Consider the following 27,920-nt stretch of genomic DNA (forward strand, 5'->3'; position numbering starts at 1 on the left):
ATAATTCATACACTGACCTTCAACTTTATGAGAAGGTGGAAAAGGTGCCGGCAGCAGTTGAGAGATGCAACATCTTTGCTTTAAATTATGCCAAGGACATGGTGGAGATGGCTCACCTTTTTGTGAAGAAAAACTTCAAATAGTTTATTGCCGTTTAGATTGATTGTGAGGGCTGCAGTCCTGAAAGAGAACCCATAAAGTTCAATTAACAATCTCATTAGAATACTATAGGAAGATCAAAAAGAAATCACACAGTCCCATGGGATTGAGGAATCCTGGGCTGATTAGTCCAAGACCATCATAAATGACTCTTCTATGACTTAAATAAGGTACCTTCGGTAATCTGCAAGTAGCAGCAGCTGTATAATATTTTCCCTACTCTGTATGCTTATGTTATCATTCAAGCTAAAAGCTAATGCTGACATTGATCTAGCATAAGTGAAGTGTGTTATTCAGTCAAAATGTTTAAAACATTCAGGGCTGAATAGAGTAATTGTGCATTTAAGAGAAGATTGTGAAGCATTGATTTGGAATGTGGTATGCACATAAACCTAGTTGTGCATTAATTCCTTAGGTAGCTAGCAATAAACTGGAACACATGCTGGTTCATATTACAGTATTTGTTTCTCTCAGAGAATAGGGGAAGAAAAAGCAATGGGACATGAGCAAACCAAAGATAATTTTTTGCTAAGTGTAATTTCTGTTGTAAGTTACAACTTGATATTTCAGCTGTTTCTATTATGGCTTCACTGATCTATTTTTGACAGTTTGGCAGCTTTCTGTAACTATTCACTCTATCAGTCAGTATAATAGGATGGTCAGTTTTCCTCTGTATCAAATTGAAAACCCTTAACAAACTGTGCATCACAGTTGTATAACATTCTACTCCATCCTAGACTGAAATTGCTAAATGCAGTTCAAAAAGTAATCAATACATTGCGCAGGGAGTTTTTTTCCTCACCTTTTTCTAAACAAACGCATTATTGAGGAGTTAGTTTATTCACAGATTGCCATGAGCGTTAATGACCACCCTGAGTCCTGTTCTGCCAGTCACCCAGCTGGCTGTTGATAAAGATTTAGCATCATGTTCTAAGTGTCAGGCCTGTCAGTGGTGCTGAACCATTTGACCAGAAGAAAAAACGCAGAGGGAGCTATTGATTACAGCTTCTCAGTGTCACTTGTTCACCAGGATTTAGGTATTGATGAGTCTGCAAGTGAAAACAAGCTCTTTCCCTTGTGGGCCTCTACCCAGAAGAACAAAAGCAAAGTTGGAGAAAATATTCAGCTGGTACCAGAATCAGAGGGATTCCATTATTGATTGAAAGGCCTCTTCGTGTTATTTTTGTTGGAAACAAATCTATGGGTTTGGAAATTTTATAGCATTTGAGAAAGAAGCACTGTAAGTGATGGATTCATGTATTGGATGAATTAGATTTCTCAGCATGAAAATTTCAATGAAACTGTAGTAATATGAGCTGCTGAGTTATTGATAAAAATGGCATTAAATGTAATGGAAGCTCTCAAGCAGAAGTAACAGACAGTGTTTCTCTCATATATATATATATATATATCCTTGAGGTGCTAATACATTTTTCGTGCATTTAATTATTAATAGTTCACTAAATATTGTCACCAAAATTAAACCAAAATGAGGTGGTGATCTATATTGTTAAATTTCAAGCATGATACAATATGTGTGCTTTTTTCTACTACTGAATAGAACTGATGTAAGGACTAGGCTCACTTCTCCCAAAATACAGCATTCCAAGGTGGTTTTTTCAGACTCTGAATCTGAACTGGGAGAAGAGGCAGAGTCAGGGTCATAATACTTTGCTCACTTATGATGATCAACAAACTGTAAGATAAGCCAAGTGATTGGTGAGAACCAGACCATCTCTGGTTTGGAGGAAGACACTGTGGAATAGAAAATCAGAGCAGGCAGGCAGTTACATATTCAAACCAAAGGCTCAACGACAGATCAGACAAGTAATGCCCAGTTTTCCCTCCATCTGGCCCACAAGCAACTTCCCGAAGTTGATACTGACTCCACTTGGTAGGGAAGGGAGGGGGGAAATTCAGTTTGGGAATAACTTTTCAGAATAAGCAGAACAGAACTAATTATACAGTTAAAGGGATAAGTAGCTTGGTGGATGCTTCTTGTTAACAGCCTTTATATTACTCTGTATCAGAAAGCCAGCCCTTACTGTCCAGCTTAACTTAAAGGTTGTAGTTAATAGGAGTCTCTCAGTTTGATCTGCTGGGGAAGGGGGGCAGCTCACAATGTCCTTCTCCAAAATGATGTCCTCCAGATATGCTGATCTACATTTCTCAGCATACCTCACAGCCAGCAAGCTGTAGTCTAACATAGCTGGAAGATACCATCTGGAAAGATTAGCACAGAAGGATACATTAATAGGTTTGTATCCAATGGTTGGCAGAAGATCCCACTTCCCCATTTTGGGCCATCTTTTCCTCTCACTGCACTGCTGGATGACGCAACCTCCTTCATTCAGGAGGGCCCAATAACTGTATAGTGAGAATTTGTGAGGTGGGGGAAAGATAAAGATTGGTTGTGGAAGCGTCTTTCTATATTTTCAGGATTTAATTGGAGGTTTCAAATTGTGGGCTATTTTGACATAATACTGTTGTCATGTTTAGGGCATTTCCTGGTGAAGCTTAGACTGATGGTGGCTTTCCACCTGTGTGGAGGGTGGGAACAGGCCGTTTAAGATGACCCATCCCAAGTGACTTATGCAGTCCAATCATTTCAAGAATGCCGTGGAGGATTTTCCAATAGACAGCCTGCAGTCTAGTCAGAACTCTGTTTTCATAATGGAGTGGCAAGAAGGTCCTGGCTGTGTTCTCTCTGTCAGTGTGGAACCCAGCTGGTTATCTATGTAATTTATCACATCAGCGGTGACCATGAAATGAGCATACAGGCAACAAGTATGACCAGAAAGAAGTAAAGCAAAATATCTGCCTCTGAGGTGGTGAGGGCAGCAAAGTGACTTTATTTCTTTGCCTCCATTCCTTTCTCAGCTTTTCTGACTGATCAAGGGGTTATTATAGCTGGACCCTGGAAAATTGACATTGGAATTTACCATGTTCTGTGGCAAGTTTGCTGGGCACTCTAAGGAAGAGTTGCTTTGACCTCAGCAGTCTTACTGCTACAGTGAAGGTGTCTAAAGCAGTGGTTCCCAAACTGTTCCGCAGAACCCTAGGGTTCCTCAAAAGCCTCATAGGGGTTTTGCAAAAAAAAATCTCAAAAAGCAAATTTAAACTGGAATTTAAAATGAAACCACATGAGGCCAACTATTCAATTGTCAGGTGGCAATCCAAGCAGCAAACAAGGAAATGCATCATGTCATTTGGTTCCTAGAACTCTATTGAATAGTGTTGGGAATAATTGAAAGGATTCATGTGGTATATTACCATATAATCGCTTTATTCATTTGTTATATTTAAAATATATTCTCTTTATTTCCAAACCTGCTATGTTATGCAGAGCACTCTGGCAATAGGAGCAGATGAAAGAAGGAAGAATGTTTTGGGTTCACAATGCTTAGTAAAAATCAGGGATAGAGTTAGGGTTCTGCAGAAGAAAAAGGTTTGGAAACTGCTGATCAAGAGCACCAGGTGTTTCAGAGCATTGCTCTTATCACCATCAGTGGATGTGCTTGATCAAAATCCTGCTTTGACCCCTACCCATTATGGCTAGTTACAATAAACCAAAGAAGATTGATTGGTTTCAGAAGGTCCTTGTTGAAAGAGGGAATTGTCTTAATTGCCTTAAGAATGGTAGTTCTGTAATCACTTCTTAAATTCTCACTCGGCCCAGAAAATTTTATTGCCCAGTTGGAAATATCCCTTTTGTGAGGAAACATGCTCAAGAGGCTGGTATTGGTCACAAACACTGTTGGATGAAATTTATTATATAAGCCCATTTTAACCTGAATGTAGGCTGAAGTTTTATTGCTTGATGTCAAGAAACAGAACAACCTTTGTCAGGAAATAGAGCAGTTTCTGATACCATCAGCTAAGGTATCTTTTTAGACCATCTATGAATTGGGGCCACAGACTTATAGTGGTTTCAATCATCTTGCAGTATTGTGGAGATAGTAGTATTGAAAGAATTGTTGCTTAGTTCCTTGCTGTTCAAGGTGTGGTATTTCACAGGTTTCCATTTTACCTCCATTTATCTCATTATCTCTATGAAGTTGCTACATGAATTCATCAGGGCATTTGGAGTAAGTTGTCAGTATGCTGGGAATAACCAACTCTATTTCTCATTTTCATCAGAACTGGATAAGTGTATTAAGGTGTGGAATGAGAGCCAATATAATGCAGCTGAATCATAATAAGACATAGAATCACAGAAATATACAAACACAGAAGTAGAGCAAGTCAGAAGGGGCCTCCCAAGCTTTCAAATCTGAAACCCAGTTCTAGCCAGCTCTGCTCATGACATGCCTACCATGTGCATGTCCAGCCTATCCTTCCATGGAAGCCCATTCCATACCCAAGGGGTGCCATCTATCAGAAAGTACTCCCTGACATTCAAATCAAACCTTGGTTCTTCTTCATGGCCTCTGTGCAGTCACACACATGGGCTTTGCCACAGAGTGCAAGGCCGAGATTAGATAAAAACTTCCATAGCTCAGCATCATGGAGTGGGGATGGGTGCCCCTCCTGCCCACTCCCTCAGTTCCTTTTCAACTGCACTGGCAGTCACATCACTGATTGGATCTTGTCCAGCTCAAGTGTTTCTCCTGTTTCCTTTCTCTCCTGATCTAGCTACTCTCTACTTCTCATTTAAAGAAAAAGAAACTTTTTTTTTCTCTGCTCTTCAGCCTCGTCCAAGGTCCCTTCACTGCCTCTCTTTCCAACCTAGGAAAGGAGATTCAGCTTTACTCCCTTTCCTCTACATGTATCTCCTTTCTTTGTGACCTTTGTCTCTGCATGACTGACCTGGCTTTTGCCACTGCTCCTTGTGTGCTGCTCGCCTGCAGTCATGGATGGCCACTTCCAGTATCTCCTCTGCATCACGTCATTTGGTTCCTAGAACTCTATTGAATAGTGTTGGGAATAATTGAAAGGATTCATTTGGGATATTACCATGTAATCGCTTTATTCTTCATCGTGGCCTCTGTGCATCACACATATGGGTTCTGTGCCTGCGCAGTGCCTTTTGCCGGAAGATTGATAGTTAACGGTTTCCTTTTCGGCGGGGACTCTGCTCCCCCTCCCCCCTAGCAGTATATAAGGAGCAGAGTGACCGCCATTTTCAGTCTTTGCGACCGCCGTTCACTGTGCCTCGTGCCGCTTCGCTCTCGCTAAGATTTATCACTTACCTCGTTCCTTGTTCGAAAATCTTACCCTTTTCTTTTACAAGTTGTATTCCTTGTTCTTGTTGTTACTACTTCACTTATATTTCTTAACGTGCACTATTTTTTCTTCTTCTTATCGTTCCTAAAAAAAAAAAAATACTTTCCCGCTTTACTATCTTCTTTCTCTTCAAATTTCTATGATGGCACAACGGGCAGCGTTCCGCAAATGCGGAAAATGTGGCTCGAAAATGCCCGCAGCAGATCCGCATGATCTGTGCCTCCTTTGTTTAGGGGAGGGGCACAGAACCGATAAGTGCAGCCATTGTTTGGCCTTCTCAAAACAGGTGAGGAAAAATAGAACCGCCTTCGAAAACTCCTATGGGATCAGGCCCTTCTCCAATCTGACCGCCTGGTGGCTAAGTCCACTGTTGTGGCCCCACCCAAAGGCTGTCCAACTTCGGCTGAGTTGCCGCAATGCCCGTCCTCCTCCATTGCTCCGCCTTCACGCTCCTCTCAGGAAGGCGCACATGCTATGGCCGACCAGCCTGTTTCCCTGCCGAGGAAACAAAAGGAGAAGAGAAAGCACAGTGTTTCAGATAAACACCCTGTGCTTAAGAGGGCCAAGAAGGACAAGACGAGCAAACCGGCTAAAAAGCCGAGGAACCCTGAGCAGGCAAAACAACGCCATTCAGGCTCGGTCTCGTCTTTGATCCCGATACCGGTCTCGGAACCGACTGCCTCGGTACCGAACATCCAGGAGGCTATGAGGGTCACCCCACTGGGTTCACCACGCCGGCTGGCTGTCGAACCCGTCATGGAATCGAGGAGGGGCTCCATCTCTGATGGGGAAATAAGAGACTCTCCACCTAGAGCTCGATCACCAACCCCAGTGCCGTTGGTACAGATGAATACTGATATTACCATCTCCCCTCCAAGAAGCCGTAGGAGCCGTTCCTCGGATGCGAGATCTGACGATTGGTACCAATCCAGATACTCCTCCGTTCCGAGACGAGAAGAGTACTACTCTGCAGGCTGTTTCCCAACCAGGGAACGATCCTCGCCACCAGCCCACCGGGAGCGTTTCCATTCGACTCCCAGAGATGCCCCGAATGCCCCATCTAGAGAACGTGGCGGATCGGGGTCATCGGCTGAATCTTCCTCCAGTGTGTCTCCCCCTTACTGGATGGAATCTGAAGAGTCTGAGGCTGATTCAACCTCACCGGATGCGGCAGTTACGTCACAGGGACCGGGATCACCTGATGAACCCTATATGTCATTCAACGATCTCATGGCCAGATTAGTGAGATCGCTTGATATAGAAACCCACCAGCAGCCGGGACCGAGCACGGACCGGTTTTATGATGTTGTTAGAGGCGAACGATCCACATTCATTGCCTTGCCGCTTATTACAACTTTAAGACAGGCAATGACCCAACCATGGGACCTCCCAGCTCAGCCGCAACCGACTTCACGGGAATATGAGTCCATGTATCGGGTGCAAGAGGAAGACATCCCGTTTCTCCTCCACCACCCAAAACCAAATTCAGTTGTGGTGGAATCATCACAGGGTCGGGAGGCCCATGGACATACCTCGCCTAGAGATAAGGAGGGCAGAAAGGTTGATTCCCTTGCCCATCGAGTCTACGCAGCATCGGGCCTGGGATTAAGGATCTCTAATTATGAGGCCACCCTGGCACGTTACCAATATTTTCTGATGCAACGCCTAGATGCCATCATAGATACGATGCCAGGAAACCAAGGTGAACTTGCAAAAACCTTTGTTAAAGAAGCGATGCAAGTCGCTGTGCAACAGCTTTCCACTGCAAGGCACCACGTAGACTCGGGGCCATTTCCCTCCGCAGACATGCCTGGTTGCGTAATTGCAACTTCCCTGAAGAAATGAAGCGGAGAATTGAAGAAATGCCGTTCGACGGATCCGGTCTCTTCCACGCAAGAACAGACAGTAAACTGAAGAAGATTCATGAGTCCCACATGACCGCTCGTCGTATGGAGCTACAATCTTTACCTAGACGTAAGTGGTCATGGTCACGCCCGCAATACCGTTCGCAATTTCCGCTTCAGCAACAACAGCAACAACGTCACCAGTGCCGCAGGCAGCAACCACCCCAACGCTTCCAACAGGGCCGCTGTAGATTCGATACGGACAGGCGACAGCGTTGACGTGATGAGCGAACCGTTCCTCTCCTCCCATCTTTACCCTTCATCCTCTCATTTGGGGATCGACTGAAGAGTCGACTCTCCATTTGGGAGTCAATCACATCTGATGGATGGGTATTATCTATCATCCAGCACGGATATGGAATCAAATTCGATGTTGTGCCATCTCCGAGTCCTATTCGATATACTACGCCTTCTTTGGTACTGTTACACGAGATTCAACAACTTCTCGTTAAGGGAGCTATTCGTCGCCTCTCATTATCAGAAGGACTCCATGGATTCTATTCCAGATACTTTACGGTTCCGAAACGTGATGGAGGTCTTAGACCAATACTAGACTTGAGAGCTCCTAATAAATTCATTACACCAAAGAAGTTTCGGATGACCACGCTTCAAAGTATTCTTCCGCTGCTGGGGAAAGGGGATTGGTTCGCTTCATTAGATCTAAAAGACGCTTATTTTCATATTTCAATACACCCAAGTTATAGGCGTTTCCTACGCTTTGTGGTAGACCACGAAGTTTATGAATTCAACGTTCTACCATTTGGATTGGCCATGGCACCAAGGGTTTTCACGAAGTGTATGGCCCCTGTGTGTGCACACCTCCGGCTGTGCGGGATTTGAATCTACCCGTACCTTGACGATTGGTTGCTTGTTGCCGATACGGAAGCTGGACTGGCGTCTGCTATTGAACTTACATGCGCTCTGTTGCACGACCTTGGACTTTGCATTAACCGATGGAAATATTCCCTTGTCCCTACGCAGGTGATCGATTTTATCGGAGCTCGACTGGATTCGATGTCGGCAAGAGCCTTCCTTCCTCGAGACAGACGATATGCAATCGTTCATCGCATCGCTCGAATTCGGCAAGCAAGAACAGTTTCCGCCCGATCTATTCAAAGCCTTTTGGGGCACATGTCTGCTGTGCCCCATGCTGTGATCCCTCATGCCAAACTACGGCTACATCCCCTTCAACTGTTCTTCAACAAACTGTTTCGGCCACAGATAGACCCTCCTACCAAACGAATCCGACTGTCGGCTTCAGTTCTCCAATCCCTGCTATGGTGGATGGACTCAGCCAATTTAACCGTCGGCGTTCCATTTCAACCTCGGTACCCCACAGTAACCCATGGTACCGATGCGTCACTGCTGGGATGGGGGGGCCATCTGCTCCAATCTAAGTACCCAGGGGAGATGGAGCCATCGGGATGGCAGGAATCATATCAACTTTCTGGAACTCCTTGCCGTTTTCAAAGCACTGCAAGCTTTCGAGGATCTGCTCCTCCATCAGATTGTTCAAGTGACCTCCGACAACGTGGCGACTGTCTTTTATTTAAACAAACAAGGAGGAACCCGATCGCGGAAGCTAGCCCGTCTCGCCATGCAGATTTGGGACTGGTGTATACCGAGAGGTATCACTATTCTAGCAGTTCACCTTGCAGGCACCGACAACACGGAAGCCGATCTTCTGAGCAGACACATGTCACGCTCCCACGAATGGGAGTTAGACCGTCGGGTTTGAAACAGGTTATTTCACCGATGGGGTCGACCAGACATCGACCTGTTTGCCACTCAAGGGAACAGAGTGTGCAGGACCTATTGCTCCAGAGCGGGAGTGGGTCAGGACTCCCTGGGTGACGCTTTCATGATTCCATGGACAGGCGTGATTTTTTACGCTTTTCCCCCGATCCCACTTATCATGAGAGTGCTTGCAAAGATTATTCACGAAGGAGCTACAGGAATACTGATCACTCCATGGTGGCCACGACAGCCGTGGTTCCCAACTCTCCTTCAAGTTTCCAGGGAGGATTTTCTTCAACTCCCTCTTCTCCCGTATCTAATCACCCAGAAGGAAGGCACAGTTCGTCACTCAGACTTGCAATCCCTGAAACTGACCGCATGGCGGATACGGTGACCCGGGGCGATGCATCGGTATCAACACCGCCTACCATTCCGACTACGCATGCCCAGCAGAGCCTGCACCCAGATCTGCAGTATATTCTTGAATCTGCTCTACGACCATCTACCAGGAAGTCGTACGCAGCAAAATGGAAACGATTTTCTATCTTCGCCAATTTACACTCTTTTCCAGCCTCCTCAGCCTCCGTCTCCAACCATGCAGGTGCCTCTCACTGCCACAGTCTCTCCGTACCATCCAGTTCGAGACAGACCCCGTCGAATTCGAACCCAACGCTCTTGCACCCTGAGATTCAGCATATTATTGACTCTGCCCTAAAGCCGTCTACAAGGAAGTCATATACGGCTAAATGGAAACGTTTTTCCGCCTTCGCCGAGTCTCATTCATTCTCCCCACTTGTCTCATCAATCGAACAAATTCTTCAGTTCCTCCTGGAGTTGCATCACTCTGGACTGAAGCCGTCTTCTATTAAAGTGTATACGGCCGCAATAGCCTACCACCGTGGCTTAGTCGCGTGGCTTAGTCGACGGATCACCTCTATTTTCTCATCCTATCCTCAAGAGATTTTTGAAAGGACTGTATAATCTTAATCCATCAATTAGACCAGTTATGCCCACATGGAGCCTTTCTGTAGTTCTACAGGCCCTTATGAAGGCCCCCTTTGAACCTTTGGCAACTGTGTATCTCCGATTAGTTTCTTGGAAGACAGCGTTCCTTGTAGCTGTCACGTCGGCCCAGAGGGCCAGTGAACTTTGTGCCCTCCACGTCGACCCTCCTTATCTAAACTTCCACAGAGAAAAGGTCATTTTACGTCTCGACCCATCTTTCTTGCCCAAAGTCTCTACACCTTTCCATACAGGACAAGACATTGTACTGCCTGCCTTTTTTCCATCACCGTCGAACCCCTTGGAAAGATCCTTGCACTCCCTCGACGTTCGGCGTTGTTTAGCCTTTTATCGATCGCGAACGGAGTCTATTCGGCGATCCAATAAACTGTTCATCAAATATTTGGCTAGAGATCAGGGCGACCCAGTCACTCCACAAAGGCTTTCTAAATGGATAGTCCACACTATTGTCTTGTGTTATCAGTTAGCTAAGCTCGAATTGCCCTCAGTTCCTCGAGGCCATACTATTAGAGCTGTCGTTACATCTTCTGCATTCACATCTGGGGTTCCGATTGATGACGTCTGCAGAGCTGCTATTTGGGCGAATTCCTGCACTTTCGCCAAGCATTACCGTCTCAATGTTCGGGCTTGATGGGACTGCTCCTTTGGTAGAGCTGTTCCCTCCTCCGTCCTTCGATGAGGACACCTTCCCTCCTCCTCTTGATGGTAAGCTTGTTAATCTACCCATATGTGTGATGCACAGAGGCCACAACGAAGAAAAGCAGCTTGCTTACCTGTAACTGATGTTCTTCGAGTGGCCATCTGTGCAGTCACACAACCCGCCCTCTGGCCCCACTCGGTGTCGGTGAGTCGATGCATCGACAGCTCAATGTCGATGAGAGAGAGCATCTTTGGTACTGACCATCTCCTTTACGGTACCGACAAAAAAAAAATTCTATTAAGATACCATACGTTCGGTCGCAAAGACTGAACAAAATGGCGGATGCTCCGCTCTTTATAGGCCACAAGGGGGAGGGGGAGTGGAGCTTCCCGCCAAAAACCGTTAGCTATCAATCTTCCGGACAAAGGCACTGCGCAGGCGCAGTACCCATATGTGTGACTGCACAGATGGCCACTCAAAGAACATCAGTTACAGGTAAGCAACCTGCTTTTCTGCTTTGTAATCAATGTTTCAAAATCTGCCAGATCTCTTAAAATGCCTTCTCCTAGTTGCATTTCTCTTTCAGTCTTGAAATCAATTGATAGTAAACAGGCCATTGCATATTTTCCCCTTCATCTTTCAGTTGTTGCCAAGATTTAATTCATCCTAATTGGTCACTAACATCTGGATAAGTTATAAGATCATTATTTCTCTTTGAGTGTTTTCCATATGCTTCAGTTGGAGACATGGGGAGGGGGCAAGATAGGAGGACTATTTTTTTTCTTCATGGAATACCAAATTTTTATTAAACTATCTCTTAGCACATGGTTATTATTTAAGATCAGAGCCTTCTTAACTGATGTTTTCTCCCATAAAAGATAATGTATTCCATCTTCAGAATCAGCCAGTTCCAACTTCACTTGCCTATCATTAGCATTTAGAATCCAGGCCTGCTGCATAACAATATAACTTCAAATTAGGTACAGCAAGTCCTCCTCTCTTCTTTGTGTACTGTAAAATTTTAAATGATCCTTGGTTTCTTGCCATTCCAAATAAAGCAATTTAACTGTCTCTGCCAATCTTGAAAAACTTTTTCTAGAATCAGAATTGTTATCATCTGGAAAAAAAACTTCAGTTTAGGTAACACATTCATTTTTACAATTGAATTTTTAGATCCCCGACCAAGATGCTTTTAGTTTAGTCCATTTTTGTAAGTCCTTTTGAATCTTCATCCAAGTTGTCTTGAAAAAGTGTGTCATTATGTCCTGTGATGTTTATCCATAAGTATTTCCTGATATTTTTTTAATGTGTTCCTCTTGTTTGTTGAGAATTTTAATATATTTTTTTTCTTATTCTTATCCTGAATAAAGTCTGATTTTTTCAACTTTTGCCATTATATGCTGTATGGATTGATGGGGATCCAAAATAGTCAAGACTATATCATCTGCATAACATTTTATTTTATATTTTTCTCCACCTGTTTTAAAGCCTTTCATTTTTGGATCCTGTCTTTTTTTTTTTTTGGCTAAGATTTCCAATACAAAATTAAATAAAAGAGGCAATAAAGGACATCCTTGATGTGTTCCCTTTTCCATTTGAAAACTGTCAGTTAGTACACCATTGATTACAATTTTCTCATGTTGTCTAATGTAGATTGTCTGCATCCAATTCAAAAAGCTTGAGGTACAGTCTAAATATTGGAGGGTTTTCATGAGAAAAGGCCAAGCCACATTTTCAAATGCTTTCTCCACATCTAAAAAAATAAATGCAGCCTTTTTTCCTTTTCTTCTTAACCCATTCTGTTGCAGCAATCACAAAATGTATATTGTCTTTCATATTTCTTTTAGGGACAAATCCAGTTTGGCCTGTATGGAACTGTTTTTCCTATACATTTTCTTAACCTTTCCACCATTATTGAAGTAAAGTTTTATAATCCAAATTTAATAATGAAATCAGTCAATAAGAGTGTGGCAACATAGGATTATTGCTTTCTTTATGTATCAGTGCTACATGAGCTTTTTGCTATGTTGGTGGCAGTAATCCTTATTTTTAATTTCATTCATTACTTGTAGTGACAGAATTAGTTTTTCATCTAAGCAATTATAGTACATAGCAGTAAATCCATCACGACCAGGTGCTTTATCTTTTTTCAGTTTGCTAATGGCTTGTGATAGCTCTTAAATAGTAATAGTATCATTCAATATTTTCCTCTGCTCTCAAGTAAATTTCTCAAGCCCTGTTTCTACAATTTACTTCTCCATCCTGTCTTCTGGGGGTTGATATTTTTTATATAGCTTTGAGAAAAAGTTAATAAATTGCTCATGAATTTACTTTTCCACATATGCCATTATCCTTATTCACTGCTGTTATAGATCTTTTTTCCACTTCTTTCTTAAGACAATACACTAAATATCTTCCAGATTTATTTGCATGTTCAAAATGTCTCTGTTTTAAAAAATCTCAGCTTCTTTTGTAACTCCTCTGTCTCTAACATATCTAGCTGATTTCTTAATTATCTGAGCTCAGTTAAAATTTATCTTGGCTTTTTAATGTTAATCCTCTAATATTTGAATTTGATCCAAAAGTCTTTTATTGTGTGTAGTGACTTCTCTTTCTTTTCTTTAGGCATTGTTTCTATGAAGTATCATCTCATATAAGCTTTACTGGCTTCCTAATTGTGACTGTGGAGACATCATTGGTTTTATTTGATCTGAAGAATTTTTCCAGTACTTCTGATTTTGTCAAAATATCTTCTTGTAACAAAAGATTATAATTAATTCTCCACCTTCTTCTTCCAACCTGTTATTCCCACCATATTGTCTCCAATGGATTATGATCAGAAAGTAGCTTGGGTAAGATCTTTACTGCCTCTAAATTCATAATTACATTTTTAGATATCCAACACAGCTCAAGCCTTCAATATGTCTGATATCTGTCAGAAAAAAAGAAATCCCTAACTGCAGGATTTCTGAATCTTCATGCATCTTCTAACTGCAGCATTTCCATGAAGCTAAAAACATTTTTAGGTAATTTACCATCTCTAGTTTTTTTTTTTTTTGACTTGTCGATATTTGGATCTATACCTCCATTCATATCACGAATAATCAGAACTTCTTTGAAAGTCCAATATCAATTGAAAGAAATTTTCATAAAATTTTTCTTTTGAATCATTTGGTGCATAAATCACTGCTAGTGTATTAATTTTCCCACTTGGAAATCTAATCTTTAAAGCAATAAACCTTCCTTCTGGATCTTTAAATTCTTCTACCATGTTTAGTCCTTGATTACTAATATAGATGCCAATTCCCTTCTTAGAATCTGCTGAGGCTGCAGAAACACCAGATTTTTGCAATTCAGAATGTGAACAATGTTTTTCTTTATATGAGTTTCTTGAATTCGTATTATATCTGCCCTCTGTTTTCTTAAAAAATTAAAAAGTTTAGTTCATTTAGATGGGGAATTCTTCCAAAGACATTTATAGATAAGGTCTTCATTTTGCCTCTATTGTCCATTTAAAAAAAAACACCCTCAAACAATTATCTTTCAGTAAATTCAGCTTCTGCTTTGAAGTTAATACTTCTCTTCTTTCCTTCCCTCCCCCTCCACATCAAACTTCCACATTCCTTCATTACTGTAAATAGTGTCATAATTCAACAAAGCTCCTAAAACAGTAGAGAATTTAAAAAAGATAGCAATAAAAAATGAAAAAGGAAGGGAAGACCAAATTGGTTAAGGAGGGGGAAAAGAAACAAAATGAGGGAGGGAGGGAGGGAGGGAGGGAGGGAGGGAGGGAACAAAAATAGTAGCACAAAAAGCAGAATTAAATCAGTTAATCAGCCTTCTATGATATGATACTTTATAATAATATTCTATCTCTATTGAAACATTAGTTAAAATTAGTTTATTTAAAGAAGGTTTCCATATAAAGGCACTCTGACATCTACTTATTCCAACAGGTCTTCAAATCAGTCTGTGGCTGCATAAATTCTTTTGTTACACAGAAACATGTTCAAGCCTTGTTTTCAGAGAAGGGGGCCTCAGCCTTCCCTTCTCTTAAGATCCAGTAAGTGAGCTGAACTCCAACTCACCTTGTCCCAGCCTCAGGACTTTATTCTGTCCATAAAGCATAAGAAAAGGAGATCAGAGATTGGAAATATCCAAAGGATCGCACCTCCCCTCCCAGCTCAAGTCAGAGCCCTGGGGAGATATGGGTCCCTTTTAAAACAAGTCATGAATCAGTCAAAGCAGCAACGGTGACAAAAAAAATCTCTCAACTCATGTAGCCAGCCACTCCTCAGAAAATGGTGATGAAGAAAAAGAGAAGTCATCTCCTCCAACACACTGAAAACTCAGCCACAACCATTTGGCTATGTCTGTAGTTAATTTCTTGAATAAGATCTCATTACAAGTCAAAGAAGGTATTGTAAAATGTCTGTTTCAAGGTCATTTCCAAGCATACAAACAGGAATGCCTTGAGAAAGAATCTCAGCCTCAAGTCCAAGCTGTCCGGAAGACATGGTTATTCTTCATTTAAAAAGCTACAGAATAAACACAAAAAATTCTCCCAACTAGTATTTTCATGCCAAGGTCAGTTTACACCATCCACACTTCTCAGTTCTTGGTTCTGAAACAGAAACTTCAAACAGCCTGCATGTAAAACGTCATTTGTCATCTGATTGTCCATTCCAGAGTCCCTTTAAAGTTTGCAAACAGAAAGTGCCTTAAAAATCCAGACTACAACAAATTGAAGTGATGGTATTATTCCCTTGGCAAAAGTAGAAAATAATACAAAATGGAATAAGAGAAAAGAGAGAGAGAGAGAGAGAGAGAGAGAGAGAGAGAGAGAGAGAGAGAGAGAGAGAGAGAACAAAAGAGAATGGGGGGAGGGGGGACTCTGGCCTTATTTGAGTTAATCTTATCTTGCTTTCTCATTATTATCAGTCCATTAGACAAATTCTTTATGCTCACCTGTCAATTAGAGAGGCAGAAATACTTCTCAGGAGGCAATTTAATACCTTCCTGAACAAGATAAGAAAGGGAGCAGCATCAAGCCATTGCCATTCAAGTCACCATTCCCCCAGAAGTCCATGGCCATTTTCCATTTCCACTTGCTGATACAGGGGTCCTCCATTTTCATGCACCCACTAGCACATTGCTTTCTCCAGAGCATCTGTAACCTTGCCCTGCCCATTAGGCCCTGCACCCCCTCTTGGAGTCTCTCAGTAGTCTTGCAGTCCCTCACAAGGAGACCCTTCGAGCCTATGGCAACATCAGACCATCATGGAAGATGGCATTCCTGGTGGCCATTAAGTCTGCCCACAATTTCCGCAAGCTATCCACATTATGGATCGATGTCCCCTTCCTCACCTTCTACCGGGACAAGGTGGTCCTCTGCACAGGACCCAACTTCACACCAAAAATCATGTCTTCTTTCCACATCAACCAAGACATCCTCCTTCCAGCCTTCTTCCCCTTCCAGCCTTCTTCTGCCACCCTGCTTGAATCCACGTTGTATCTCCTCAACGTATGCAGAGCCCTTGCCTTCTAAAAAGCTTGAACTGAGCTCCTCTGTTGCTTCAACCGCCTGTTTGTGTGCTACGAGGGTCCTAACACAGGCAAGCTCGTCTCAACCCAAAGACTCTCCAAGTGGGTGTCCAGCACCATCTCTCTGGCCTACAGGATGGTGAAACTGGACCTTCTAGCACACCCTTGTGCACACTCCATGCATGCACAAGCTGTGTCTACTGCCCTGCGAACCAGCATCCCTCTGCATGAAATCTACAGAGCTGTTACATAGTCCACAGCTTTGATCTTCACCTGGCACTACTTGGCTAGGCATCTGCGCCAGGCAAGACTGAGCATTCTGCAGGGCAGTCCTCTCTGCAATCTTACGGTGATGACAGCCTCTCCACAAGGACAGGTAAGCTTGCTACCCCCCATGTGTTGATTGCACAGACACCACAAAGAAGGCAGGTTGCTTACCTATAACCATCATTCTTTGAGTGGTTATCTATGTATTCACACAACACACCCTCCTCCCTGCTGGCTGTCACCAGCCTGATATGCTCTGTCCCCACAAGGTGTGGGGTCCGTCATCTCTCTTCCTCTCCACTGTGCCAGAGGGACACTGCCATATGCCTGGACCACTGTGGTCTTCAAGGCAACTGAGGGAGCGGGTGGGGGCCCCCTCTTATCTGGGCCCCTGGAAGGGGTGGGAGGGAGCCCCCACCCATGCCGTGACACTGAGCTATGCAAGTTTTTATCTGATCTAGGCCTTGCACTCCACAGCAAAGCCCATGTGTGTGAATGCACATATGACCACTCAAAGAATGACAGTTACCAGTAAGCAACCTGCCTTTCCCTGACCTTTGATCCATTGGAACATGGTGAGTCCTCCTCTGCAGGGGAAAACAGGCCTCTACTCACCTCCATGCGATACACCCTCACGTATCTATAGGTCACCAACAGATCCCCTCAGTGTCTCCTCTTCTTCAGGCTGAAAAGACTCAGTTCCCTCAGCCTCACCTCATGCAGCTTTCCCTGCAATCCGGCCAACATCCTTGTGGCCCTAGGCTGCAGTTGTTCCAACCTGACTATATCCTTCCTGTAATGTGTAGCCCAGAACTGAACACTATACTGCAGTTGTGGGTGCACCAGAGTCACGTAAAGTGGAAGTAATACCTCTCTTGATCTAGAAGCCATGCTTCTGGCCAGGTATCCAAGGGTGGCATTCGCCCTCTTGACTGCCGTGTCACACTGCTGACTCATGTTAGCCTGAAGTCAAACAGCACCCTGGGATCCCTTTCACAAGGGCTGCTCTCCAGCCACTTGTCCCCTAATCTGTATTTATGACAGCCATTCTTATGCCCCAAGTGCAAGACCTTGCACTTATCCACATTGAATGCCATCCTGTTCTCCCCTGCTGACTTCCATAGTCCATCCAGATTCTTCTGGATCCTGCTCCTTAGTTGTGACCACCACCCCCGTTTCAGTATCATCTGTGAATTTGCTCAGCAGACTGGTCACCCCTTCTTCCAGGTCATGGATGAAAAGATTGAACAGGATCAGTCACAGGACAGAGCCCTGGGGGATCCTGCTCATCAATGGCTGCCACCTGAATGATTCCCCACTAATACTTATCCTCTGCTGTCAGTCCATCAACCATGCCCTAATGCAGGGGTCCCCAAACTTTTAAAACAGGGGGCCAGTTCACTGTCCCTCAGACTTTTGTGGGGGCAGACTATAGTTTGAAAAAAATATGAACAAATTCCTATGCACACTGCACATTAAAAATTAATTAAAATTAAAAAAAATAAAAATGTTTGCTCTGCTCCCTAGGTGCCCCAGAAGCCCAAGATGAGGTGGCGAAGAGCATGTGCATATTCGGGACATACCTACAACACAACCAAGGCACTAAATATAGCATTTTGCATAATGCAGCTGATGACTGCAACTGGCATTTACTAAGAATGAAGCAAAGATACTAAGGATAAATACAGTTAATGCCACTCTTAGTACTTGAAGCAAATCAGCCCAGAACAATTCCCACAATACACAATGGCTACATTTGGATGCATAGCTAATGACTACCATATTTCAAGTGCAACCTTGCCAAAACTGGTACTGTCCAGATGAGTTGGACTACAATTTTCATTGGCCATGCTGGTTGGGCATGATGGAAATTATAGTGCTCGCCACTCCCCCAGTTCTGGTTTTTTAATGTCTTCATCGCTCTCTCTCTCTTCCGCCCTCCTCTCTTCTGTTTCCTGCTCTGTATATGCGTGCAATGGGGGGGAGGGGGGAGATCCGGTGCATGCGCAGTTGAGCTGTTACAATTTGGCACATGCACCAGTTCTCTCTGCTTAGTTTCAGAGAACGCCTGCGCCAGCTCAGAGCTTTTGGACTCACTCGGAGATTGTTTTCTCTGAGCAAGTCCAAAAGCTCTGAGGTGGACCGGGTAAATGAGCATGGCGGGCCATATCCAGCCTGAGGGCTGTAGTTTGAGGACCCTTGCCCTAATCCATTGGACACTGCATTGGTCTATCCAAAAACTCCTCAGTTTCTCAAACAGGAGAGCATGGGGCACTTTGTCAAAGGCCTTGCTGAAATCCAGGTAAACCACATCCACTGTGTCCCTTTCATCTAGCCACTTTGAAACCTTGTCATAGAATTCCACAAGTTTCATCTAGCAGGACCTGTTTCATCTAGCAAGACCTGTGGAAGCCATGTTGCATGGCCACCAACCTCCCTTCCCAGTCTAGAGGTACACTCTCACTATTGAGCCGTTCCACTGTCTGTCCTAGAATGGATGTAAGGCTAACTGGCCTGTAATTCCCCCTGTCCCCTCTACTACTCTTTTTGAAAATTGGGACCACTGACGCCGCCCTCCAGTTCTCTGTAAGCTCACATGTTCTCCATGAGGCCTCAAAAATGGAGGCAAATGTGCATGGGAGTACCCTCGCCAACTCCTGAAGTATCCTTGGCTGTAACACATCAGGGCCCGGCACCTTGGTAACATCCACTGCCTTAAGGAGCTCCTTGACTTCTGCAGGGGTGGGGGTCATTCTAATCTGTGCCCCTAAATTCCTTGCTTTATCTGGTCCCTGAGACAGAGGCACTGTGATGGCAAATCCCAGGTCCTAGATCTGGAGTACAACTTTTTCTGGATGGGATTTCAGTTTCCCTGAAGAGCTTGTGCACAGCATGGGGGCTGTTCTTTGATCCAGTATTCTCTCTTCACGGCCAAGTTGCCATAGTAGGACAGAGTATCAGCTGTGGCTTCCCTTGAATAGGGATAATCTGACTACAGTGTTCTGTGTGCCAATATCCACCAGCTTGTATTACTGCCCTAAGTTATACTTAGGGTGTCTTTTGAAAACTGTTCAGGAACAGCAGGTTGTATAAAATTCAGCACTTTCTTTCTCAGATGTCCTTGCCGATCAAAAGGGATTCAGGGTCCTTTGGTGGAGCTATAGCAAGTCAATTATGCAGAAGCTACATTGGCTATCTAGTCTCTATTCAGTTGAATTGATGGGGCTGGTACTGAGCTTTACAGCATCAGAAACCAAAATATCTGAAGAAGCTCCTCCTCCCATACTCAGTTCTATGTGCATCAGGACCATCAGAAGAGGACCTTTTTGTATTCTTACCTCCAAAAGAAGGACATTTGCCAGTTTCAAAAGAGAGGGTCTTCTCTGTGGTGGTACCCCATGCTGCAAATATCCTCCCATTAGAGTATGTCTGCTGCCATTATTGCATTCTCTGGCAGCAGGCTGAAATTTCTAGATTTGCGCATAAATTGTAAAGCATTTTTAAATTATAAAATTTGAACTTGCTTTTTGAAGATGGTGTTCACTCTTTCACTGTTTTATATTTAATTTAATTTAATGGATATTTAATAATTTTTTAAACTTTCATTAACAGCCCTGAAATTCTCTCCAGGATTGAAGGCACAGTATATAAAATTTTAAAAATTTGCATACCCTGCCCAGAAAACATTATGTTAATGGGTGGATTTTAAACAAATTAAATAAATAAAAATATTTAGCGTAAACAACCATGCAACATAATACACGTCTACTCAGTATTAAATCCAATTGATTACAGAAGAGCTTTATTCAGATAATCACCCACTGGATCGTAGTTTATTTTAGTAGAACATATGATGCCACCAAAATTCAGAAATACTGGGTTTAAAATGTGAATCTACCCAGCTTGCAATCTGTGAATATATTTCAAAGTGAGCTCCCCTTTATGAGCTTTCACTGTGTTTGCCATTTCAATGAGAATATTACAGTCTTATTGTGCCTGTACATTCTGTACTTCTCAAAATGCAGGTAGCTGTTGTAAAGTCAGCTGTTGTATTGACAATTTGTGCAGGAGTTTGTACTGGGGAAAATGACTTACAATATTTTAAAGGCATGCAATTTACAGAATCATACATGCATCATGTAAATGTGACTTTGACAGGAGTTCAACTGTTGGGAAGAAGAGAAAACTCAAGAGTCCCAACTGTTTGGGGTGACAGGGGCAAAACATTGCCTCATGAATAACAAACCAACCAATTTAAACATGCCCAAACTAATTAATTAATTTGAAATCCAATTTTCATAGTACACAGTATTGTGATGCATTAGATATATATATCTCAGAGTAAGCCAGGCAATGTATTTCATTCTCCCACACTCTTATTCCCATAATTGCATGTGAAATAAATAAATAAATAAATAAATAAATAAATAAATACAAGCTAGTTTGGGACTTTTCCCCCCAAACCATCCCTTTCTAGAAGTGTTCTCAGCTTAGGTTTATAGTTGCCAGTTGAAATTCAAAGTCAAAGAAGTTCAGTCATCACTGCTCAGAATCTCCTTTTTCTGCAACTTGTATGAGCAAATCTGACTCTTCCGCATTGCTAGGTTTATAAACATAGAACTTTTGTGAAACTAGAGAAAATCTCTTTTCTCTTGCAGTTGCAGAAAACCTAATTACATTTCCCATAACTAATCCATGTGTGTGCATGTGTTTATTTTTGTGAAAAGACTCTCAAGAAGGCTAATTTTATTGTTTGAAATTTGCCAAATGTGTTCTACATGATAAACATAGTATTGTTGATTAGTATAGTACTAATGCTATATAGGGACTGCAGGTGGCGCAGTGGTTTAAACCACTGTGCTGCTGGGCTGGTTGATCAAAAGGTCGCCGGTTTGAATCTGCACAATGGGGTGGGCAGGTAACAGTGTTCCGTGCACTTCGGTGTTTAGTCATGCCGGCCACATGACCACAGAGTCTGTCTGTGGAAAAACGCTGGCTCCCTTGCCTAGGAAATGGAGATGAGCACCGCCCCCTGGAGTCAGGCATGACTGGACATAACGTCAAGGGGAAACTTTTACCTTTACCTTTTTAATGCTATATAGCATGCAAAAACAAAAACTCACTATGCTTTTATGACTTTTATAAATATATATTTCCTTGAAAAGGAAATTGTGACAAACTTTACATATTATATAGCATAGTCTATGCATAACATCCATTGTCCTGTTTATTATTTGTAACCCACAATTTCCCCTCATCTTACTGTAAAAGCTTCTGGGGAGGGGGGAGTTTCCTGTGAAAATCAAGAAGAACAACCTTTTCTGGAACAACAGATAGAGTCAGCTGAAACGCATGTGCTGCTGTCTTCCAAAAGACAGAATTTGGCAATGCAAGAGGAAACTCATTTGGGGCTGCCCAGTGAGAGTCGTTAACAAATCCACTAATAAGTTATGGGGATTGTAGGCACATTTACTCTCTCACTTGATTTGAAAAGTAGTTATCATGAGAATCAGGCTATTTTTGTGCTGACTTTGATGTAATACACCTTTTAAACCTACTGGTACTGGGTCTGATCATTTTTACATTGGTGTACTAAATATGTACAAAGGAATACAGGTATTTGGTCTTTTCCATGTTTGATTTATTTGGATGGGGAAATCCCTAATTTTAATGCAACTGAACTCTTTTATGTTTGGATAACATTTTGTTATGCTAGGGGAAAGCACTGACAAAGCAATGAAACTTTTCCTGGCCTAGATTCATCAATGACAGCAAGGAAAAAGCTCAATTTTACAGCAGTCATGGCCTTCTTAGTCATTTACTTGCTCCTATTCCACTAGCACTTCATGACCAAATTCTATGTGATAGCAATACACTCATGTTTGTAACATTTGAAGAGAAAGAATCCCATCTAAAGGAGGCAGTCGAAGGAGGCACTGAACCCCTCTAGGGCATCTACTCCATTTGATTTTCTTCTAAGATTATTTCCTGTATCAGAATCTTGTTGGGATGGAGGAGTGTTTTTTATGGAATAGATAGACCATGGGTAGGGAGGGTTAAGTAGTTAGGAAAGAATTTAACAGACCTTTCCATGCAGCCCCTTTGAGCTTTAAACCATGTCCCCTTCATGCAACTGCTTTCCTATGTAATTGAGGCAGACCTATGTTTTAAACTATATGTTTGTCACCATCATCGGTAGCTTGGCCTTCACAATGCAAAAATGCCATATTGAATAAAAAGCCTTTGCTACCAATTCTTAGAATTCCCTGTATTTAGATAACAGCTTGTGAGCTAGCATGAAATGTAGTGACAGAAGTGAGGCCGTTGCCTTACTTCTGTCAAGCTACATTTTGACTCATCGTCTGTAAGACTTCAGAATCCAAAATTTGTGCAGAAAAAGAACAAATAGACAATAAAGAATGCAGAAAAGTGTTTTGAAGTGCTATAACCTAAACCAAAAAACAAACAAACAAACCCCACTATCTTTAAGAACATAATGTAAAAAAAAAAAAAAAAACCTGATAGGCACTTGACTATTGGTTTACAACAAAACTAAAGTACTAAAGGAAGAGAAAGGAACTGTAAAGAAGCAGGCTCTTTCATTTTTAATATTTAGGAACATATGGACCCTGTACAATCTGTTCTGTCTATGTTTTGTGGATTTTCAGGTGCCTTTGTTCCATCACTTGCTCATTGAAAGAATCAGTTTTATGCAAATGTATTTGTATGCACTTGTACACCTGTAAAGTTGCACAAATATACATATCTGAAAATGGTCAGATCCCCCCCACAAAAAAGTGTGTTTTCACCCTTCAGTCTGTGCAGGAAATGCACATTTCTAGGGGGTTTTAGATGTGTAGGATATTTTTTAAAGTATTCTGGAGTTCTAACCAGGGAAAAATTGGTCTATTACAGAATCCATAAGTCAGTTTCTGAGAAATCCAGATTCATTTGAGACCATTTTGGACTTTTCCAACCTCCCAAATAAGTCAGTTGCATGGGAGAGTGTGTGATTTATTGCTTTTTAAATAATTATGTAGAGTATTTCTTTTTTCCTTGCACCCACATTCAATATTTTATTCAAAAAATAGTGTCTCAGTGATTCTTAAGAGAACTGCTAAGTGAGGTTGGTGCAACCATAATATTGGTTGGGCCAGAACAAATTACTACACTTTGGATTTTAACATGGGATCCATAAAGCCATTTAGCTACCTTCCATTTGAAAACATTTAATCTTTAACATTAGGAATACTGTTTGATAAAACAATCTCCCAATCTCCCAGTGGAGTATATATTCTTTCTCCATAATATTCATAACTTTTGCTAATGCATCTTGTGTAGTATTCTTTTAGCACCAGGAGTATGCTAGTTGCTGTATAGATGAAACATGATCTCTTCTAAGGAAACCTCTCTGAGATTGTTTCAAATGAGAAGCAATATATAGAAAAATAGAAATGTAGAAATGGCCATGTAGTCTAAACCCCAGCTCCAGCGGCTCCTCTCATGACATTCCTACCATGTGTATGTCCAGCCAGTCCTTGAACCCCCTCACCAATGAGACTTCAACCATCTCTCATGGAAGCCCACTCCATACCCTCAGGATCCTAACTGTCAGGAAGTACTTCCTGGCATGCAAATTAAACCTTGGTTCCTTGAGCTTGGCTCTGTTGGAGCGTGTCCTGCCTTCCTCTGCAGGAGAGAACAGGTCTCTACCCACCTCCGTGTGACACCCACTCACATACCTGTATCTTACCAACAGATCCCATCAGAGTCTCCTCCAGACTGAAAAAGACCCAGTTCCCTCAGTCTCACCTCATACGGCTTTCTCGGCAATCCAACCACCATCCTTGTGGCCCTACGCTGCACTGACTCTAACCTGGCTATATCCTTCCTGTAACGTGGAGCCCAAAACTGAACACAATATTCCAGTTGCAGGTGCACTAGAGTCATATAGAGTGGCAGTAATACCTCTCTTGTTCTAGAAGCCACGCTTCAGGCTATGCAACCAAGGGTGGTGTTGGCCCTCTTAACTGCCACATCACACTGCTGACTCATGTTTAGCCTGCAGTCAACCAGCACCCCGACATCCCTTTCACAAGTGCTGCTCTCCAGCCACTTGTCCCCTAACCTGTACTTATGACACCCATTCCTATGCCCCAAGGGCAAGACCTTGCACTTATCCACATTGAATGCCATCCTGTTGTCCCCTGCCCACTTCCATAGTCCATCCAGATCCTTCTGGATCCAGAGTACCAGCTCCTCAGTTGTAGCTGCTTGCCCCCGTTTTAGTATCATCTGCAAATTTGAGCAGCAGATTGGTCACCCCTTCTTCCATATTGTAATTAAAAGATTGTACAGGATCGGTCCCAGGACAGACTCCTGCGGAGACTTCACTTGTCACTGACTGCCACCCTGGCGATTCCCCACTAATAGTTACCCTCTGCTTTCGGTCACTCCATTAGGATTGGACTCTGAATCTTCTGCATGCAGACCATGTGTTTTCCCACTGAGTTATGGGCCCTCCCTCTTATCTTCAATTTGACCTCAGGAGAAAATATGAGAGAGAACTGTAATTTAGTAGAAAAGGTAATTGGTGGATCTAGGAAAAGGAACCAGGAACAGAGCCTTGTGCAACCCTTACATGGGTTAGAAAGGGAAGAGATATCAAAAAGACTAAGCAGAAGTGTGCTGAAAGAAAGAGGAGAGATAAAGAGAACTGAAATCCAAGGGGCAAAGAAGTTGAGCTACCATCTGAATTTACCAATAGGGTCCAAGAGAAGGGCCTTTATATTTGGACCCAAAGGCTGTGCAATAGTTACTGAATATTAGTACTTAGGTTAGTATTAGTACTTAGGCAGGGGTTAAAACAAATAGGTACAGCTACCCAGTAAGGTAGCTTTCCCAGATTGGGCCAGAATTTAACATCTGTTAAATGTGTTGTAAATGTTGATAGTCAGTGTCCGTTACAGAGCTCTGTAAGTATTCCATATTCACATATGGTTGGAAATTACTGGACACAAGGGGATGATGTTGAACTAGCTTCCATTGAAATAAATGATGAAGCTTTGAAACATGCAGAATGACAAGAAATCTTTGGAATGGGCTTTCTTGACTATTCCCTCTTCTCTGCCAAAATAAAAACTCTTTGCGTGTTTTGTGTCTGGTGGGTGGGTCTGCATTGCATTCTTCCCATGAACCCTTCTCTCTCTTTGCTCCAATTGGCCCTTCTCACCCCCAAGCAGGCACTGCTAGATAAGAGTTATGCTAACATGAGGGTGAAAATAGTTTACCACAGGAAGGGCTTTTTCAAATGGGGAGGAAAATGGTTTAAGAATCCTTATTTTTCTTTTTCGGTTGTGACTATTTTTCAGATCCCGATTATAATACCATGCCACAGAGTGATTTGCAGCAGTGGACAGACTGGCAAGTACACAGGAGGAAGTCATCTGAAAGAGTGGCTTTTGTCACATGAGAAGCTTCTGAAGGAAAAGTTAGCATATTGATGCAGTTCAGGCATAGCTGTTATACAGCCAAAATGCATATTTGGCTTATAACAAGCTTTCAGAACACACAGTAGAATTCAGGAAAATGGTAAATATTTGAGTGACATATAAATATAATACAACATTCAAAGCAAAATATGTGGTGGCACTACTATATTAAAAAAGCTGAATGTGTCCTAGGGGATACAGCTTGTATGCCCTTTCTTGTTTTTACATTTTACAGCAGAATGAGTACAGCGGCCTGTTCCTGTTGTGCATGTATTTTGTTCCCATCTCCAGTGCTGTTTTGTTCTATTTTTAATGTCCATTAAAGCAAGGATAAGGGAGTGGGAGGGGCATGGCAAATGTTAGATGCAACTGCCCCTCTAAGGAAGCATCTGGCTCACAGAGGGGACAGCCGGGAATCCGCAGCCTTTGCATGTATTCGGAGAGCAAAATTAAATGCATAAGCTTTAACACACACCTCCCCCTGTTCCTGCCTGGATTTGTATTTGTCCAGATTGAAAAGCTTGTACCTCTGCCAGGCTTGGTGCCCAAGATTCTCCTGTTTTCTTTGATGTTTGAACTGCTGAAATGATGTTTTACGTAAACAGTTGTTAATGAAACACACTGAAAATCCATTCAAAAGGAAACAGCTATTGAATTGCCTATTCACAGCATTTCTTTTCAGATCACTGTAGATGGCTTAGAAGATACGAATAGAAATATTTTGTCTCTATTACCATTGCTCAATGTAGGCAGAAAAATAGATGCTGATAGTTTAATGTCAAACAAATATTTTTATAAAATTATGTATCTGAGTTACAAATACATTTTGTCAGAATTTTAGAAGTCTCGTTCTTTCAATTTTTAAACATTCTGATCAATAGTGCTTATGGAGTTTGATTTTCATTTGCTTTATTTAGTTTTCACATTGACACAGTTGTTATACAATGTTCTGGATTATAAGAAGAAAAGGCAATGTATTATGTTAAATGGATAACACTATCCAGAAGAAATATTGTCAGTGAAAGAATGTTGAAGCTAAAATTTCTGATTATTTAAAAGAACTCACAGAAAGCAAAATATTACAAACTGCTACAAACTGATTTTTTTTCAGTAGAAAAATCATAAATTGAAACATGGAAATACTGTTTTTTTATATTTTTATCCCATTATTGTATATGTTGCTTTATAATGCTCACTGCTTACAAAAATGATTCTTATGTTGTTCCATTAATATATTCTATGTTTTTCTGATATTAGAGTTACTTTATTAAAACTTGTTATGCATGTGCATGAGGTCTGTATAAATAAATAAAATACAGTATCTAATATACCAGGAAAATAAACTATACCCTACCGTATAATATAAGTCTGTATTTTAGCAGGTTTCTGGTGACAATATAAACCATGAAAGCAAGGCTCAAGTGGTTTGTACATGTCAGCAAACACCCAAATAAAATATAGCCTTATAATATGTACAGTTTGAGTGTATTCTGGTTTTTTTCCAATAATATGTGGATAGCAGCCAAAGGATATTGTAGGTGAATATTGCAAGCTTTCACCTTTTTCAAATGTATCTTTTTCAGGTATTTCTTTCTACAGACATTTGCTCATCCCAAAAAGGATTTGTTTATTCTTTTGCCAAGAAAATGCCACTGTTTACTACAACTGCTTTATAGCATATATTTTGATCCACCAGTGTACCTAGGTCCTTGGATAATATAGTTGTTGAGAAAATAATAGTACTAGACTTCAGACCATATTATCTGCTGTATTAAAACCCAGACTACAATTTTGTGTCATAGTTCTTTGCTGTGGGCATTTCAGTCAGTAAACCTGCTTGCTCAAAACTTTTTTGCAAGTCTTTTGCTTTTTTGGATGTACTTCTGGTAATGGGAATCCCAGTGGAATAATTCCCACAGGCTTGCGTGC

The 27,920-nt window shown here is 42.0% G+C and overlaps 1 protein-coding gene across 1 annotated transcript in view; it reads left to right on the plus strand.

Annotated features, from left to right (window-relative positions):
- The window catches only part of MGMT (O-6-methylguanine-DNA methyltransferase), a 331,696-nt gene extending 304,367 nt beyond the window's left edge, over window positions 1-27,329 (plus strand). Inside the window, exon 6 of the mRNA XM_044445700.1 lies at window positions 25,872-27,329. Within this exon, the coding sequence (XP_044301635.1) occupies window positions 25,872-26,003 (132 nt within the window). The 3' untranslated portion in view covers window positions 26,004-27,329. The remainder of the gene's footprint in view (window positions 1-25,871) is intronic.
- Window positions 27,330-27,920: the final 591 nt, after the last annotated feature.

This window comes from Varanus komodoensis, unplaced genomic scaffold (genome assembly GCF_004798865.1).
Source record: "Varanus komodoensis strain SLA01 unplaced genomic scaffold, ASM479886v1 scaffold49, whole genome shotgun sequence".
NCBI lineage: Eukaryota > Metazoa > Chordata > Lepidosauria > Squamata > Varanidae > Varanus > Varanus komodoensis.